The 19,426-nt window shown below is 38.2% G+C and overlaps 1 protein-coding gene and 1 non-coding gene across 5 annotated transcripts in view; both read right to left on the bottom strand.

Annotated features, from left to right (window-relative positions):
• Nucleotides 1-6,046: 6,046 nt before the first annotated feature.
• The window catches only part of CFAP91 (cilia and flagella associated protein 91), an 85,359-nt gene continuing 71,979 nt past the window's right edge, over nt 6,047-19,426 (bottom strand). Inside the window, exons 17-19 of one of the 4 annotated variants that reach the window (XR_007457492.1) lie at nt 10,332-10,493; nt 7,785-7,859; nt 6,047-6,178 (exon numbers count right to left, since the gene is read on the bottom strand). Coding sequence is in view for 2 of the 4 variants with exons in the window: in XM_049629422.1 (XP_049485379.1) it covers nt 10,333-10,493 (161 nt within the window). In the remaining 2 variants the exon portion in view is untranslated. The other 3 variants (XR_007457493.1, XM_049629422.1, XM_049629421.1) reach the window with 3 other exon arrangements.
• LOC125922235 (small nucleolar RNA SNORA70) lies at nt 18,489-18,622 on the bottom strand. The gene has a single exon (XR_007457656.1). It is a non-coding gene; the product is annotated as a small nucleolar RNA SNORA70 (small nucleolar RNA).

The raw sequence follows: 19,426 nt of genomic DNA, 5'->3' as shown, positions 1-19,426 counted from the left end.
CGTCTCACAGGATCCCCCTTAGGATCTCTTGTAGGGCTGGTTTCGTGGTGACAAATTCCTTCAGTTTTTGTTTGTTTGGGAAGACCTTTATCTCTCCTTCTATTCTAAATGACAGACTTGCTGGATAAAGGATTCTCGGCTGCATATTTTTTCTGTTTAGCACACTGAAGATATCGTGCCAAGCCTTTCTGGCCTGCCAAGTTTCAAAGGAGAGATCAGTCACGAGTCTTATAGGTCTCCCTTTATATGTGAGGGCACGTTTATCCCTTGCTGCTTTCAGAATTTTCTCTTTATCCTTGTATTTTGCCAGTTTCACTATGATATGTCGTGCAGAAGATCAATTCAAGTTACGTCTGAAGGGAGTTCTCTGTGCCTCTTGGATTTCAATGCCTTTCTCCTTCCCCAGTTCAGGGAAGTTCTCAGCTATAATTTCTTCAAGTACCCCTTCAGCACCTTTCCCTCTCTCTTCCTCCTCTGGGATACCAATTATGCGTATATTATTTCTTTTTAGTGTATCACTTAGTTCTCTAATTTTTCCCTCATACTCCTGGATTTTTTAATCTCTCTTTCTCTCAGCTTCCTCTTTTTCCATAACTTTATCTTCTAGTTCACCTATTCTCTCCTCTGCCTCTTCAATCCGAGCTGTCGTCGTTTCCATTTTGTTTTGCATTTCGTTTAAAGCGCTTTTTAGCTCCTCGTGACTGTTCCTTAGTCCCTTGATCTCTGTGGCAAGAGATTCTCTGCTGTCCTCTATACTGTTTTCAAGCCCAGCGATTAATTTTATGACTATTATTCTAAATTCACTTTCTGTTATATTATTTAAATCTTTTTTGATCAGTTCATTAGCTGTTGTTATTTCCTGGAGATTCTTCTGAGGGGAATTCTTCCGTTTGGTCATTTTGGATAGTCCCTGGAGTGGTGAGGACCTGCAGGGCACTTCCCCTGTGCTGTGGTGTATAACTGGAGTTGGTGGGCGGGGCCGCAGTCCAACCTGATGTCTGCCCCCAGCCCACTGCTGGGGCCACAGTCAGACTTGTGGTGCTGGGGATCTGGCGTATTAGCTGGGGTGGGTAGGCAGGTCCGTGGCAGGAACTGGTTCTCTTTGGGATTTTGGCTGGGGGATGGGCGGGGGAGATGGCGCTGGCCAGCGCCTTTGTTCCCCACCAAACTGAGCTCTGTCATCCGGGGGCTCAGCAGCTCTCCCTCCCTTTGTCCTCCAGCCTTCCCGCTTTCTGAGCAGAGCTGTTAACTTATGACCTCCCAGACGCTAAGTCGCGCTTGCTGTCGGAACACAGTCCATCAGGCCCCTCCGCTTTTGCCAGCCAGACTTGGGGGCTCTGCTTGGCCGGCGAGCCTCCCCTCCGCCCCGGCTCCCTCCCGCCAGTCCGTGGAGCGCGCACCGCCTCGCCGCCCTTCCTACCCTCTTCCGTGGGCCTCTCATCTGCTCTTGGCTCTGGAGACTCCGTTCTGCTAATCCTCTGGCGGTTTTCTGGGTTATTTAGGCGGGTGTAGGTGGAATCTAAGTGATCAGCAGGATGCAGGATGAGCCCAGCGTCCTCCTACGCCGCCATCTTCCCTCCCTCAACTACAATGCATTTTAATCACTTCCAGTTGAAGGTTAGGTAGACATCCCTCCATTGCACAGGTAAAGAGACTGTGAAATGGGAAAATTTCCTTTGCACTTGTTTCAAGGTCCAAAAAAATGCCCCTATAAGTGTATATAAGTAGTATATATAAGTCAGAAATCCATAAATGGATTAAACTGTCCACAGGCACTTGCATTATCTAGGAGGAAGATAAAAGTGTTTTTTAACATTATCTTTGATAACTCAGTAATTTAAACTCAAAACACATTCGCTGCAAATATGTGTGGGAATTAACTTCTTGTTTTAACTTTTGATAGCACAGGAAGCATAGAAAGCAGCTTGCCATTACTTTGTGATTCAATGTTAGTTGTCACTGAAAAGACTTTACCATAGTGTTAAGTTCTACATATAAACTCTGTTATGCTTTATGATTTTAGGTTGGACTCATTAAAAAATACTACCAAGTCTACAGCAAAAGCTAATTTCCAAAGCCATTCAGGATTCCATAATAGTGGATAAGGGTAGTTTTCTTAGAAAAATCTCAATCTGAGCTCAAAAACTCACACTGAAACTCAACATTGCTAAGCCATCGAGTATCAGTGAGGTAGGGCAAGTCAAGAGATGCAGCTATTTATGACTAAAAAAATTTTTCATGTTGCAGTAATTAGCAATGGTTAAATCCATGTGACTGAGTGAGGATCACCATTGAGACAGCTGGTTAAATAACACATGATAGATTCAAACATGTTTTCACCAGTAAAAGTTTTATCCACCAAAAACCTAATGCTGATGTTCTGAGGGGAAATTTGGCCTTACATTTGGTGTTCCTCTCAATTGCAATCCATCATGATAGCCCATATGGATTTTAAGAACCTTCCTGGTTTCTGTTTCCCCTAGTAAATTAAGACCCTTCTGTCTTTGGCAAGCCTGAGCCCCAGCTTATGCCCAAACTTGGCTAATGCCCCAAGGCAAGAAAATGGCCAGTTATCTCAGATCACTTAAGAAGGACTTTTCTCTGTCCTTTTAGTTCATCTAGTCCCTTCAATTTCCACAGCTCTCCAATGTCTTTAAAAATGATTTTTACAATGTCTTATTTTCTCTAATTGTTGCAGCTACCTACTACGTCCTACCTAGAATCAGTAAACATGTCGATTTTCTGTTTTATTAAATTCTGTTATTTTAGTGTATTCTTTCTTTCCTTTTGCTTTTTTGCATCTACTTTACTGTTATTTTTCTAATTTCTTGAAAAGAATGCTTAGTCTTTATTTTCATCTTTTCAGATAAATGCCTTTAAGACTACAAATTTCTATGTAAGCACCACATTAACTGTGTTCCATAAGTTTGATACGTACATTTTTGTCATTTTTCAAAATATTTTCTAGTTATTATGACACTTTCTTTGATGAACAGATTTATATCTGTAATTTTCAAACATTAGAATTATCTTGTCATTGCATTTTTATCAAAGAATACACTTTGTATGATTTCGACTCTTTGAAAGGGTTGACACTTGGTTTATGACAGTATACAGTTTTTGTAAATGTTGTGTGTGTTCTTGAAAATAATATGCAACTGGAGAGTGTGATGCTAAGTGAAATAAGCCATACAGAGAAAGACAGATACCATATGGTTTCACTCTTATGTGGATCCTGAGAAACATAACAGAAACCCATGGGGGAGGGGAAGGAAAAAAAAAAAAAAAAAAGAGGTTAGAGTGGGAGAGAGCCAAAGCATAAGAGACTGTTAAAAACTGAGAACAAATTGAGGGTTGATGGGGGGTGGGAGGGAGGGCAGGGTGGGTGATGGGTATTGAGGAGGGCACCTTTTGGGATGAGCACTGGGTGTTGTATGGAAACCAATTTGACAGTAAATTTCATATATTAAAAAAAAAAAAAAAAAAAGAAAATAATATGCATTCTGTAGTTGTTAGATGTAATATTCTATAAATGTGCGTTAGGTCAAATTTCTTAATTATGTATTTCAAATCTTCTGTTTTTTACTTTTTTCCCCTTTATTTGCTCCATCAGTTCTCAAGAGAGATTAAAGTTTCCTAGCATTACTTTGGATTTGTCTGTTTCTCCTTGCAGTTCTATTAAAATTTCTTTACATAGGTTGAGGCCATGTTATTAGATACATTCATATTTGTGACTCATACTCTCCCAATGAATTAAAACCTTTATCTTTATGAAGTGACCCTCATTTTATCTAACAGAGCTTTATGCCTTAAAGTCTTCTTTGCCTGATATTAATATAGTTGTATCACCTTTCCTGTGGCTGATGTTTTCATGGTATTTTTTTCTCTCCTTGTAAGGATTCTGTATTTTTATATATGCCTCTTACAAACAGCCTTATTTTTTTTTCAATATATGAAATTTATTGTCAAATTGGTTTCCATACAACACCCAGTGCTCATCCCAAAAGGTGCCCTCCTCAATACCCATCACCCACCATCCCCTCCCTCCCACCCCCCATCAACCCTCAGTTTGTTCTCAGTTTTTAACAGTCTCTTATGCTTTGGCTCTCTCCCACTCTAACCTCTCTTTTTTTTTTTTTTTTCTGCCCCTCCCCCATGGGTTTCTGTTAAGTTTCTCAGGATCCACATAAGAGTGAAACCATATGGTATCTGTCTTTCACTGTATGGCTTATTTCACTTAGCATCACACTCTCCAGTTCCATCCACGTTGCTACAAAGGGCCATATTTCGTTCTTTCTCATTGCCATGTAGTACTCCATTGTGTATATAAACCACAATTTCTTTATCCATTCATCACTTGATGGACATTTAGGCTTTTCCCACAATTTGGCTATTGTTGAGAGTGCTGCTATAAACATTGGGGTACAAGTGCCCCTATGCATCAGTACTCCTGTATCCCTTGGGTAAATTCCTAGCAGTGCTATTGCTGGGTCATAGGGTAGGTCTATTTTTAATTTTCTGAGGAACCTCCACACTGTTTTCCAGAGTACAAACAGCCTTATTTTTTATTCAGTCTGAAAAATTCTGACTTTGAGCATTTATTTACATTTAATAGAAATTCATGATGAATGAGTGATAAATACCTACCATTTTATTTGGTGCTTTCTACTGGTTTTGTTTCCTTTCTCTCTCCTATCTTCCTTTTGTATTGAGTGGTGGTGGTGGGGGTGTGTGGTTAATTCAATTTTCTCCTATTAGTTTCAATGTCCTACATCTTTTTACTATCCTTTAGGATTCACCTTAGAGGTTACAGAATGTTTCCTTGAGTTATCAAAGATAATATTAAGTAACACTTTTATCTTCCTCCTAGATAATGCAAGTGCCCTAGGACAGTTTAATCTATTTATGGATTTCTGACTTATATACTACTTATGTTGTATAACTGTATTGCTATTTTTTATTGTTGTTTTATACAGTCAATAAATATTTATCTACATGTTCTTCATTTACCTCCAACTTTCCAAGTGGGATAAATTTTCTTCTGTTTGAAAAACACCCTTGTGTTTTTCCTATGGCAATTTCTTCTAGTGACAAATTTTGTTTCATTTATCTGAAAATATCTTTCATTGTCATTCTCAAAGGATATATTTGCAAGGTATAGAATCCTATTTTATTACACTATTTCAGCATTTTGGCAATATTATTCCATTATTTTCTAGTTTTGCTTCTGATGAAAAGTCAACTATCAGCTTAATTATTGCTCTTCTGAAGGTAATTCAACTTTTCTTCTAAAAACTTTTAAGATATTTTTTCTTTTGTTTTCAGCAGTCATATTAAAATATATCTAGGTATAGATTTTTAATTTTTTTCTGTTTGGGGTTAAGAAGAGTTCCTAAATATTGAGTCATTCACTGGTTTTAGAAAATTCACATTTCAGGGGCACCTGCGTGGCTAAGCTGGTTAAGCATCTGACTTCAACTCAGGTCATAATCTCATGGTTTGTGAGTTCAAACCCTGCATCAGGCTCTCTGCTGTCACTGTGGAGCCTGCTTCAGATCCTGTCCCTGTCTCTCTCTGCACCTCCTCTTCTATCAAAAATAAACACTTAAAAAAAAAAAAAAGAAAATTCACATTTCATAAGACTTCCCAACATATTTCTTCTTAGCAGTCAAATATCTAAAATCAGTGTTCGATGTATGTCTACTATCTTTTTGTCTCTTCCTAAGGATTAAGTTATCCTACATCAATCCTTGCATCTCTTCTGTGGTTTCCATCTCTTTGTTCCTGTATTCTTTCTTAAGTAAGTTCTTCTCATCTATTTTCTAATTTACTAGTTTTCACTTTAGCTGTATTTATCCTGCTCTTAATTCCATGCATTGAATTTCTCATGTTGACTACAGTATTTTTAGATTCTAGAATTATTTTCTGTAAATCTGCTTTATCATTTTTATCATTCCAGTTCTCTTGAAAATTTCAATATTGATTTTTATCTCTTTATACATAATGTCTTAGTTCAGGCTGCCATAACAAAATACCATAGAATGGGTAGCTTAAACAACAGAAATTTATTTTTTTCACAGTTCTGCAGGCTAGGAGTCCAAGATGAAGATGTCAGCATGGTCGGTTTCTGGGGCCAACTTTCTTCTTGGTTTGTAGATCACTGCCTTCTTGCCATGTCCTCATATGGCATGGAAAAAAAGAAAAAAACAAAAAACAGAAAAAAAACAAGCTCTCTGGTGTCTCTTCTTATTAGGGCATCATTCCCATCATGGGGGACTCACCCTCATGATCTCATCTAATCATAATTATCTCCCACAGTCCTTATCTACACATGTCATCATATTGGAGGTTAGAGCTTCAACATCTGAATTTGGGAGGGACACAAGTCCATAGCACTCCACCCCAGCCTTCCCCTCCCCCAATTCATGTCCTTCTCACATGCAAAATACATTCATTCCATCCCAATAGCTCCCAAAGTCTTAACTCATTAGAGCATCAACTAAATCTCATCTAAATATCCTCTAAATCACAAATCGGGTATGGGTGAGAGTCAAGGTATGATTCATCCTGAGGCAAAATCCTCTCCAGCTGTGAATAAGTCATGTACCTCTAAAATATAATGGCAGAACAAATATAGAATAGATATTCTCATTCCAAAGGGAGAAATCAGAAAGAAGAAAGGAGTAATGGGTCCCAAATAAGTCCAAAGCCTAGGTAGACAAATCCTATCAGATTCTTAAGCTTGAAATTAATCCTCTCTGCCTCAATGTCCTGCCTTCTAGGTCTGTGGGGATGGCAGCATTACTCCCATGGATCAGGAGGATGGCCCAATGCTTTGGTTCTGCTGTGTCCCATCGTCCTGGCTCTTGGTGAGGGTCCTATCATTGCACCTCTGCCTGGATCAGGTCCCACGGTGGTCCCACTCTTAGGGTTCTACATCAAGGCCATCTGACCTGTTGAAACTGTTTGAAGAATTGTGTACTTTTGCTTCATAGTAGCTCTATCAGTTCATCCTGTCAAAGCCAAGAGGTCTGACAGCCTTCCTTCATTTCATCCTGCCTCCATCTCCTTCAGTTCAAACTGGCAGTATTCCTACTCTTATAATCCTATAAGCTCTTTATCAAATAGCTGTTCAACCACACTCTTAATGTTCTTTTCAGAATACACTTTCTCATTTTTTTGAAATATGGATAGACTGAGAATTTTCCAAACCTTCAAGTTCTTATTCCTTTTTGTTTAATAATTCCTTCTTCATTTCATCTCCCTTCAATATTTTACTACATCAGCAGTCAGGAGTAACCAAGTCACTCCTTCAATACTTTGTTTAGAAGTCTTCTCAGCTAACTATCCAATTTCACAGCTCACAAGTTCTACCTCCCACAAAACACTACAACAAAGTTCAGCCAAGTTCTTTGCCACTTTATAAATGATTGTGTTCCATCTAGTTTCCAGTAACACGTTCCCTATTTCTGTCTGACACCTTACCAGAATTGCCCTTAATATCCATATTTCTAGTATATACTGCACAACTCTCCTGCCTCTGGCCATTCTCTAGTTTCAAAGCTGCTTCCACATGTTGAACTATTTGTTACAGCAGCTTTCCACTCCTGGCACCAAAATCTGTCTTAGATCAGGTTGTCATAACAACATAGACTGGGTGGCTAAAACAATAGAAATTTGTTTTCTCACAATTCTGGAGGCTAGAAGTCCATAGTAGTAAGCATAGTTATTTTTAAATCTAATAATTCCAATAGTTTAGATCCCTTTAGGTTTGTTTCTATTACCTGTAATTTCTGCTACTGCTTGTTCTCATGTACCTGGATATCCTTGATCATATTCTGGAAATTGTATATAAAAACCTGTTTTTGAAAAGAGGTCTAGGATGATGTCATCTTTCTACAAAGAGAATTTAAGTTTTGTTTCTGACAAGTTTTCTGAAGCAACAGGAATCAATGATCTCTTTAATTCAATTTCTGCAACTGAGATTTTTTTGGAGCATTCAGATGACTGGAAGCTAAACTGTAGTCTTTGTGAGGGACAGTTATTTCCAATTAATCCTTACTACTGGCACACAGCCTTTTAGAGTCCAACCTAAATGGAAGAGGCTTACCAGGGCCTCCAATGTGACTCCAGTTTTTGTCCCCTTAGTTTTACAAAGCTGGGGAAAGATTCACTCAGCTTTTCAGCCAAATTTTCTAGAATTTGCACATTCCCTCAGGGGAGAAAAAAAAAAGTGGCTCTAAATGCCAGAACCAACTCTCTGAATTTTGCTCCTAGATATTTGCCCAGCAATTCCTCACTATTAGGTCTCCATTGTTTTCAAGCTAATTAAAAATATTTTTAACTCAACAGTCCATGCCTACATCCTTAAGCATTATTAAATAATCTCACATCTGTCCTTCCCTCCTTCTGACAGAGAAGGGAGAGAGATTAATACATACTATGGGGGCAACTAAACATCATGTTCCAAATATTGTTTTAAGTTTGTTTTTGAGAGAGAGAGAGAGGGAGAGGGAAAGAGAGAAAGAGAGACTGAGCACAAATGGCGGAGGGGCAGATAGAGAATCCCAAGTGGGCTCCTCACCGTCAGTGCCGAGCCTAATGCAGGGCTTGAAATCACAAACTGGGAGATCATGACCTGAGCCGAAATCAAGAGTCCAATACTTAACTGACTGAGCCACCACATGCCCCTTTGTTCTAAACATTTAATAAAGCAGTAAAGAGATCCTTTATACTCAGAAGTAAATGCACACATATTTAATTTAAATTATGTGAATTATTAATAATATTAAATTTACATGTAAGAAAAATGACTATCCAAACATTAAGGGTAATTTTATCACAATAATAAGATAGGCAAAATGCTATGGTCCTTGAATTTATATTATATAGATGTATGGATAACATTCCATGTAAATACATGGTTTATATCTTCAGTGATTTCAGAGGTTATTTCATTATTAATTAAAAACAAAAGGTTTTCTGCTATAATTTACAGCCATAGCTAGGTATTTAAGAGTCCTTTATCTGCTTTCTGTCTGCTTTCATTCTTAACTGCCCCCTCATCTCAACATTCCTTCCATGATCCTCATTGGTTGAAACTTCAGGTCCCAATAGATTCCCCTACAGATGTTCTGTTGGTCACGTAAGTGCAGGCAAACCTGTAGTGAAGGGAATTATTATATAAGATGATGTTAGTGGCAGAGCTGGCCAACACTCAAACCTTCTGAACGCCAGGCTCAAATGTGCCCCTAAGCCTTGTGCCTTCCCTATCCTGACAGCATGCCCTCAGGCCAAAGTAGCAGGAGACATGCTTCCATCAGAGGAGGGTTGAAGAAGGTATAGGCAAAGGGTTCACTTCCTTTCTTATAAAAATTCTCATGAGAATTTTACTTTCAACTGACTCTCTAACTCTTCTCCTAGTAATTCAGTAAGACAGTTTGTCTCAAATATGTTACTAAGTAACACTGCTTGACCCCTGATTGGTAACTAGCATCTAACTGGAAGGAATTATAAATGAACTATTAATACCTAATAGGAAACCACAGGTTTATGTGCTGACTTCTTTGACTAGATGAATCCATCAGGAGGACCCTAGAAACTATGCCTATGGAATCGTTACAAGATATACTGGCCCCTGAGGCATGTAAACCAGGCAGGTCCTGCACCTACCCAATGTGAATTTCTTTTCCTTGCACCTGAGCTTTGTAAGCAGGGGACTAAAGAAAATAGCTAGTGTTCTTCTATGTGGATTTGGCAAGAGCTTCCATAGGAAGAGAAATACCGAATGCTGCCCTGCTTGAAGCTGTGGTTCCCGTCTTGCATCTTTCTGAATAGATAGATACTCAAATCATATCAAACCTGGGCTGTTTGCCTTGTGAGTAGGAATGCTTAGTTGAGCCTAGACCAACTCCTGGTGGGCTAGAATTGGGCAGGCTGTGCCTAATGCTATGCTTACAACTAGCATGATAGGATAGGTAGTTTGTCTACTCCATAAGGGTTTGTTGTTTTTTTTTTTTTTTTTACACAGACACATTTTACAGCTTATTTATGATGGAATACCATCATATACTATGAGGACTCAAAAAATAAAACAGAATCCTCTTTTCTGGTCCCAAGAGTCCAGTTGCTATAATATCAACTCTATTCTCTAATACTTTCAATAGCAGATTCCATAACCTAGATGGAATGTGCCAATTAAAATGGGAGTGTTTCACTTTCTTAAACAGAGGACAATCTTTCCACATTACGGTTTTTAGAGTATAGCAGAGAGCTGAATGAGGCTGCCTCTCCTCCTCTCTGCTTCCTTTCAGATGAAAAATCAAACTCACCTTAGTTGTTTTTCTCATTTTGAGTTTCTTCCTCTAGTAACTCGTCAGTGTCTGAGACCTCGTCTTGCTGTTGCTCAACAAAATTCTTTCTGAGCATGGCTTCTGTGTGTCTGTGGATGATCTGATGGGCTGCAAGGATATGCTTCTGCTGTGCATTCCTCACTGTACCAAAGTGACAAAAATTTTTACTCTGAACAAAATCATTCCCAGAGACTTTCAAGAAGGCAGTGACAGAAATGACAATTTTGTAAACCACATATTCCCTTACTTAAGGCTGACTGGATTAAATGAAAATTAACTGCTGTTTTAGAAGTATACCTTCTATAGGTAACCTGACCCAAAGTTTATTTATTTAAAGTTTATTTATTTTGAGAGAGAGAGAAGAACACAGCATGAGTGGGGGAAGGGCAGAGAGAGAATGAGAGAGAGAATCCCATGCAGGCTCTGCACTGACAGCACATGGAGCCTGACGCAGGGCTTCATCTCGCAAATGGCATGGGCCAAAATCAAGAGTCAGACGCTTAACCGACTGAGCTACCCAGATGCTCCAAGATCCAAAGTTTATTATTGCTGCCCCTCTGTACCCACCCTCCAGTTCAGTCTCACCATATCCCTCCCCACCAGGCTTGCCTCTATTCCCTTCCTCCTCAGCTTCGCTTATCTGGAATATCTATGCTCCAAATCCAACCCTTTCTGCAAAGCCCAACTCAGGTCCCAGCTCCTCCAGAAGTCTCCTCTGACTGCCAGCCACATTTACCATTGCCACTCTTGAGTTTATACAAATCATGCAGCACTGAAGCACTTGATGTGAGTTCCATTTTGTCTTTTAACTAGATTGTAAATGACTTAGAGGTGGAGCACTTGTTTCATACTTCTCTCTGAACTTTTGTTCCTAATACGGGGGATACCTGTTGAGTGACGATGAGTTTCTAAGCCCATGGCTATATAAGGCGGTCCCAGCTCCGTATCTTAAGAATATTTATTATTAAGAATTAGTACATTAAGTATCCCATTTCCCTTAGATGCCAGGCATTGTTTTAAACAGTTGGCATATATTGATTTAAAACACCGCACAACCCTAAAAGAGAGTATTATTAATATCCCCATTTACAGATGAGGAAGCTGAGACACAGAGAGATTAGGTAATTTACCCCAAATCCTACAGCTAGTGAAGGACAGTAAGAAGTACTGTGGATTCTGTGCTATGCAGGTATCAGTGAGTTTACATAGGATAAATCACACAGCAACTTACCTGTCACAGTACTATGGTTGAAAGAATGGGTACTTTGGAGTCACACAGACCATCGTTCAAATCTGTAAGTCATATAATGTCTCTAAGCACTAATTTCTATAATTGAAAAATGAGAATACACCTACAGCTACTGTAGGTGTAAGAAACTGAGATAAGTCACTTAAATAATTAAGCTGCTTTCCCTCAGAGCCTGGAGAAGCTAGGGGAGAGAGTCACAAACAAGTAACTATTAAACACACTATTTCCCTGCCTCTTTCAATTCCCTCAGGTAGAATTGACTTGAAGCAGGCTGACCTTTGGACCTAGGAAGAATAAAAAGGAGTTGCATATTTTCTTAAAGATCTAGAAAACACATGATCCCTTCCATCAGGTGACACAGAAATATTACTTTATCTGAAAATTAAATATTGTTATCATCACTATTCTACACGGTTGACAGGAATATGAATTAGAACAATCTTTTTGTGGGGGCAATTTGGTAGTATCTAGCAAAATTAAAATGCACATATCCTATTTCCAGTGCTGTACTGCTAGGAATTTACTGTCAGAAGCATGACCAGGATATATGTAAAATATGTTGATTATAGCACTGCTCGTATAGGAAAACACAGTGAAACAAACTAAATGTTTATCACAGAGGGTACTGGTTTAAAAATTATAGTACAATTATGTAATGGGAAAATAAGATATTTTCTTGTTCTCTTCAAATGCATTAGCACTCCACCATTCCTTTATCCCCATTAGGTGGCATGAAATGTTATACCAAAACCTGTACAGAATTTTCCTACACAACACAGAAACCTTTGGAGGTGTTATTTCACTTCTTTTTTTTTTCATTTTTTTTGACTGTAAACATTTGAGGCTTACAAAGATCATTTTACCTTTTTAAAAAAATTCCACCACAGGGCGCCTGGGTGGCGCAGTCGGTTAAGCGTCCGACTTCAGCCAGGTCACGATCTCGCGGTCCGTGAGTTCGAGCCCCGCGTCAGGCTCTGGGCTGATGGCTCGGAGCCTGGAGCCTGTTTCCGATTCTGTGTCTCCCTCTCTCTCTGCCCCTCCCCCGTTCATGCTCTGTCTCTCTCTGTCCCAACAATAAATAAAAAAAAAACGTTGAAAAAAAAAATTAAAAAAAAAAAATTCCACCATAATTAATATAGTATTACATTAGTTTCAGGTGTACAATATAGTAATTCAACAATCCTATACATTACTCAGTGCTCATCACGTCGTGTATTCTTAATCCCCTTCACCTATTTCACCCATTTGCTCACTAACCTCCCAACTGGTAACCATCAGTTCTCTCTATTTAGAAATCCATTTACTTACTTCTTTTTTTCTTTGTTCATTTGTTCTGTTCTAATGTAACATATGGTGTTGGTCTTTCTCTGGCTGACATATATCACTTAGCATTATCCCCTCTAGACCATCCATGTTGTTGCAAAATTTCATTCTTTTTTATGGCTGGGTAATATTCCATTGTGGATATACACCATATCTTCTTTATTCATCTATCGATGGACACTTAGGCTGCTTCCATAATTTGGTTATTGTAAATAAGGCTGCAATAAACATAGAGGTGCATATATCTCTTCAAATGAGTGTTTTCATATTCTTTGGGTAAATTCTCAGTAGTGGAATTACTGGATCATATGGTAATTCTATTTTTTATTTTTTTGAGGAACCTCCATACTGTCCTCTACAGTGGCTACACCAGTTTGCATTCCCATCAACAGTACAAGAGGGTTCCTTTTTCTCCACATCCTTGCAAACACTTGTTTCTTGTTTTTTGTTTTTGTTTGTTTTTTAGCCATTCTGACTGGTATGAGGGGATATTTCACCATGGTTTTAATTGCATTTCCAAGATGATTAGTGATGTGAGCATCTTCATGTGTCTGTTGACCAACTGTGTATCTTCTTTGGAGAAATGTCTGTTCATGTCTTCTGCCCATTTTAAAATTGGATTGTTTTTTGGTGTTGAGTTGTAAAAGTTCTTTAGATATTTTGGATACTAAACCTTTATCAGATATGTTATTTGCAAATATCTTCTCCCATTCAGTTGATTGGCTTTTAGTTTTGTTGAATATTTCCTTTGTGGTACAGATTTTTTTTTTTGATGTAGTCCCAGTAGTTTATTTTTGCTTTTATTTTCTTTGCCTCAGGAGACATATTTAGAAAAATGTTGCTTTGGATGATGTCAGAGAAATTGCTCCCTGTGCTCTCTTCTAGAATTTTTATGGGTTTAGGTCTCACATTTGGGTCCTTAATCCATTTTGAGTGTATTTTTATATATGGTGTAAGAAAGTGATCTAGTTTCATTCTTTTGCATGTAGCTATCCAGTTTTCCCAGCACCATTTGTTGAAGAGACTTTTTCTTGCCTCCTTTATAAAAAATTAGTTAACCATATAATCATGGGTTTACTTCTGGGCTCTCAATTCTGCTCCATTGATCTATGGGTCTGTTTTTTTGTGCCAGTAACTGACAGTTTTGGGTATCCTGAAATCCGGGATTGTGATACCTCCAGTTTTATTCTTTTCCAAGACTGCCTTGGCCATTCAGGGTCTTTTGTGGTTCCATACAAATTTCAGGATTACTTGTTCTACTTATGTGAAAAATGCGATTGGTATTTTGATAGGGATTGCATCAAATATGTAGATTGTTTTGTGTAGTGTGGACATTTTAACAATATTCTCTCAACCTATGAACCTGGGATATCTTTCCATTTCTTTGTGTCTTCTTCAATTTCCTTCATCAATGTTTTAAGGTGTTTAGGGTATAGGTATTTCACCTCCTTAGTTAAGTTTATTGCTAGATTTTTAATTCTTTTTGGTGCAATTGTAAATGGGATTGTTTTCTTAATTTTTCTTTCTGCTACTTCATTTTTAATAAATATAAAATAATATATTGGGTTTGTATCCTGCAACCCTACCAAATTCATTTATCAGATGTAGTAGGTTTTTGGTGGAGTCTTCAGGCTTTTCTTTATATATTATCATGTCACCTGCAAATAGTGAAAGTTTTTCTTTTTCTTACTAATTTGGATGCCTTTTATTTCTTTTGTTGTCTGACTGCTTGTGGCTAGGACTTCTAGTACTATGTTGAATAAAACTGGTGAAAGTGGACATCCTTGTCTTATTCCTGAATTTATGGGAAAGCTCTCAGTTTTATACCACTAAGTATAATGTCAGCTGTGGATTTTTCATACATGGCCTTTACTATGTTGAGGTATGTTTCTGCCCAACCTACTTTGTTGAGGGTTTTTATCATGAATGAATGCCCTACTTCATCAAATGCTTTTTCTGCATCTATTGAAATTATCATATGGCTTTCATACTTTTTCTTGTTGATGGGATGTATCACATTAATTGATTTGCAAATACCAAACCACCACCAGGAAGAAATCCCACTTGATCGTGGTGAATTTTTAATGTGTCGTTGGATTTGGTTTGCTAATATTTTGAGGATTTTTGCATCTATGTTCATCAGAGATATTGGCCTGTAGTTCTCTTGTTTTGTAGTGTCTTTATCTGGTTTTGGTATCAGGGTACAGCTGGCCTCATAGAATACATGTGAAAACTTTCCTTCCTCTTCTATTTTTTGGAATAGTTTGAGAAAATAGGTATTAACACTTCTTTAAATGTTTGCTAGAATTCACCTGTGAAGCCATCTGGTCCTAAACTTTTGTTTGTTGTGGGCTTGTTTGTTTTTATTACTGACTCAATCTACCATGCTGGTGAGTAGTCTGTTCAAATTTTTCTCCCTGATCTAGTTTGGGAAGGTTATATATTTCTCAGAATTTATCCATTTCTATGTTGTCCAGTTTGTTGCCATATAATTTTTCATAATATTCTCCTAACTCTTGGTATTTCTGTGGTTTCAGTTGTTATTTCTCTTTTCTGATTTTGAGTCCTCCAGCCACCTTTTTTTTTAAGAGAGACAGTGTGGGGAAAGAGGAAAGAGAGAAGGGGAGAGAGGAAATCTTAAGCAGACTCCATGCACAGGGCAGAGCTCAACACATGGCTAGATCTCATGACCCTGAGATCATAACCTGAATCAAAATCAAGAGTTGGATGCTTCACCAACTAAGCCACCCATGTGCACCATTCTCTCTCTCTCTCTCTCTCTTTTTTTTTTTTTTTGTTGATGAGTCTGGCTAAAAGTTTATCAATTTTTTTTTTTTTATCTTTTCAAAGAACCAGCTCCTGGTTTCCTTGATTTCTTCTTTAATCTTTATTATTTCCTTCTGTCTACTGGTTTTGAGTTTTGTTTGTTGTTATTTTTCTAGGTGTAAGGTTAGGTTGAGATTTTGTTGCTTCTTGCGGTAGGCCTGTGTTGCTATAGTCTTCCTTCTTAGAACAGCATTTCCTGAATCCCAATGATTTGGGGTCATTGTGTTTTCATTTCCATTTGTCTCCATGTAGTTTTTAATTTCTTGGCCGATCCATTCATTGTTCAGTAGCATGTTATTTAACCTCTATCTACGTGTGTTCTTTCCAGATTTTTTCTTGTGATTGATTTCTAGTTTCATAACATTGTAGTTGGACTAGAAGTATGACTTCAAACTTTTTGAATTTTTAAAATTATTTTGTGGCTTAACATGTAATCTATTCTGGACAATGTTCCATGTGCACTCGAACGTGTATTCCGCTGTTTTAAGATGAAAAGTTCTGAGTGTCTCTTAGATCCATTTGGCCCAATGTATCATCCAAAGCCCCTGTTTCCTTACTGATTTTGTTTTGATGATCCATTGATGTAAGTGGGGTGTTAAAGTCCCCTACTATTATTTTATTACTATTGATTACTTCCTTTATGTGTGTTAATAGCTTCTTCACATATTTGAGTGCTCTCATGCTGGGTATAGAACTATTTACAATCGTTGTATCTTCTTGTTGGATTATCCCCTTTATGATTATGTAGTGTCTTTCTTTGTATCTTGTTATAGTCTTTGTTTAAACATTTTTTTAACGTTTATTTATTTTTGAGAGACACAGGGAGACAGAGCATGAGTGGGGGAAGAGCAGGGACAGAGGGAGACACAGAATCCAAAGCAGGCTCCAGGCTCTGAGCTGTCAGAAGAGAGCCCAATGCAGGGCTCGAACCCATGAACTGTGAGATCATGACCTGAGCCAAAGTTGGATGCTTTGGCTGGACACCCAGGTGCCCTGGTCTTTCTTTGAAAGTCTTTTTGTCTGATACAAGTACTACTAACCTTTCTTTTTACTTCCATTTGCATGATAAATGTTCTTCCATACTTTCACTTTCAATCTGCGTATATCTTTAAGTCTGAAATGAGTCTCTTGTAGGCAGCATATAGATGGGCCTTTTTTTTTTTTTAAAGCTATTTATTTATGTAATCTCTATACCCAATGTGGGGCTCAATCTTGTTTCTTTATCCATTCCATCACCCTTTTGATTGGAATATTTAGTCCATTTACATTCAAAGTAATTATTGATAAGTATGTACTTATTTCCATTTGTTACTTGTTTACAGTTATTTTTATTGTTCTTCTCTGTTCCTTTTTTTTTTACTCTCTTCTCTCACGGTTTGCTAATTTTCTTTAGAGATGTACTTAGATTCCTTTCTCTTTATTTTTTGCATATTACTGTTTTTTTTTATTAAAACAATTTTTTAAATGTTTATTCATTCTTGAGAGAGACAGAGCATGAATGGGGGAAGGGCAGAGAGAGAGAGAGAGAGAGAGAGAGAGGATATGAAGCAGGATCCAGGCTCTGAGCCACCAGCACAGAGCCCGACATGGGGCTTAAACTCAAAAACTGAGATCATGACCTGAGCCAAAGTCAGATGCCTGACTGAGCCACCCAGGTGCCCCTCTATTACGGGTTTTTGATTTGTTGTTACCATTAGGTTGATATACAACATCTATGCATATAACACTCCATATTAAATTGATGGTTGCTTAAGTTTGAACCCATTCTAAAAGCATTCTAAAAGCACTCCTCCTCCCCCTACATCATAGGTATATGGTGTCGTGTTTTATGTCTGTGAGTCCTTTGACTGATTTTTATAGATGTACTTAATTTTACTGCTTTTGTGCTTCCTACTTTTCTTACTCTTGCTTACGGTGTTTGCTTTCCACTCAAGGAGTCCTCTTTAACGTTTCTTTGTCCAGGAAACTCTCTCTCCTATTGTGAATAAAATCCTTGATGGATACAGTATTCTTGGTTGCAGTTTTCTTTCATTCAGCATTTTTCTTATATCATGCCTCCCTTCTGGCCCTTCTTCTGCTGAAAAATTAACTCATATCCCTATTTGATTTCCCTTATATGTAACTGTTTTCTTTTGCTGCTTTATCACTATTTTTTGCACTTTAATTTTTATGTGTTGACCTTCTTGGGTTGATTTTTGGGGGGAGCTCTATGTGCCTCCTGAATTTTTGTTTCCTTCCCCAGATTCAGGAAGTTTTGAGCTATTATTTCTTCAAATAACATTTTCTTCTTCCACCCCCTTTTCCTCTGACTTCTCCTTCTTGTATCTGTATAATGTGAATATTATGTTTGGTGGTGTGGCTGAGTTCCCTTAACCTATATTCATTTTTTATCACTCTTTCTTCTCTTTCCTGTTCAGTTTGCTTGCTTTTCATTACTCTGTCCTCCAGACCACTAATATGTTCTTCTGCTCCCTCTAGTCCACTATTTTTCCCCTCTAGTGTACTTTTTATTTCAGTTGAGTTCTTCATCTCTGGTTCTTTTTTTATATTTTCTCTCCTTGTTGAGGTCCTCCACTCCACTGTGTACCTTTATGACCATTAATTTATTTTTGACAAGTAGTAGGATTTATTGGTGGGCATGAATAAGGAGAGGGCAGTGCTGAGGTTCTCAAGAGTGCTGAGTCTACCATTTTCCCAGGGGCCAAAATTTGGGATGTATTTGATGCTAAAGCCATCTGAGATGTCTTGTAGGTCCCTTAGGGCCACCCATACAAACAACAGGCTATGTAATCACACACTGCCAAGGAGGTACTCTTTGCAGCCATTGTACACTGGGCTCCCATGGGAAAAGAGCACATTATGACCATTACTTTTTTTTTTAATATATGAAATTTATTGTCAAATTGGTTTCCATACAACACCCAGTGCTCATCCCAAAAGATGCCCTCTTCAATGCCCATCACCTACCTTCCCCTCCCGCCCATCCCCCATCAGCCCTCAGTTTGTTCTCAGTTTTTAACAGTCTCTTATGCTTTGGCTCTCTCCCACTCTAACCTCTCTTTTTTTTTTTTTTTTCTTCCCCTCCCCCATGGGTTTCTGTTAAGTTTCTCAGGATCCACATAAGAGTAAAACCATATGGTATCTGTCTTTCACTGTATGGCTTATTTCACTTAGCATCACACTCTCCAGTTCCATCCACGTTGCTACAAAGGGCCATATTTCATTCTTTCTCATTGCCACGTAGTACTCCATTGTGTATATAAACCACAATTTCTTTATCCATTCATCAGTTGATGGACATTTAGGCTTTTTCCACAATTTGGCTATTGTTGAGAGTGCTGCTAGAAACATTGGGGTACAAGTGCCCCTATGCATCAGTACTCCTGTATCCCTTGGGTAAATTCCTAGCAGTGCTACTGCTGGGTCATAGGGTAGGTCTATTTTTAATTTTTTGAGGAACCTCTACACTGTTTTCCAGAGTGGCTGTATCAGCTTGCATTCCCACCAACAGTGCAAGAGGGTTCCCGTTTCTCCACATCCTCTCCAGCATCTATAGTCTCCTGATTTGTTCATTTTGGCCATTCTGACTGGCGTGAGGTGATATCTGAGTGTGGTTTTGATTTGTATTTCCCTGATGAGGAGCGATGTTGAGCATCTTTTAATGCGCCTGTTGGTC

The sequence above is a fragment of the Panthera uncia genome, chromosome C2 (assembly GCF_023721935.1).
Source record: "Panthera uncia isolate 11264 chromosome C2, Puncia_PCG_1.0, whole genome shotgun sequence".
NCBI lineage: Eukaryota > Metazoa > Chordata > Mammalia > Carnivora > Felidae > Panthera > Panthera uncia.
This window is presented reverse-complemented; position numbering and strand designations above follow the sequence as displayed.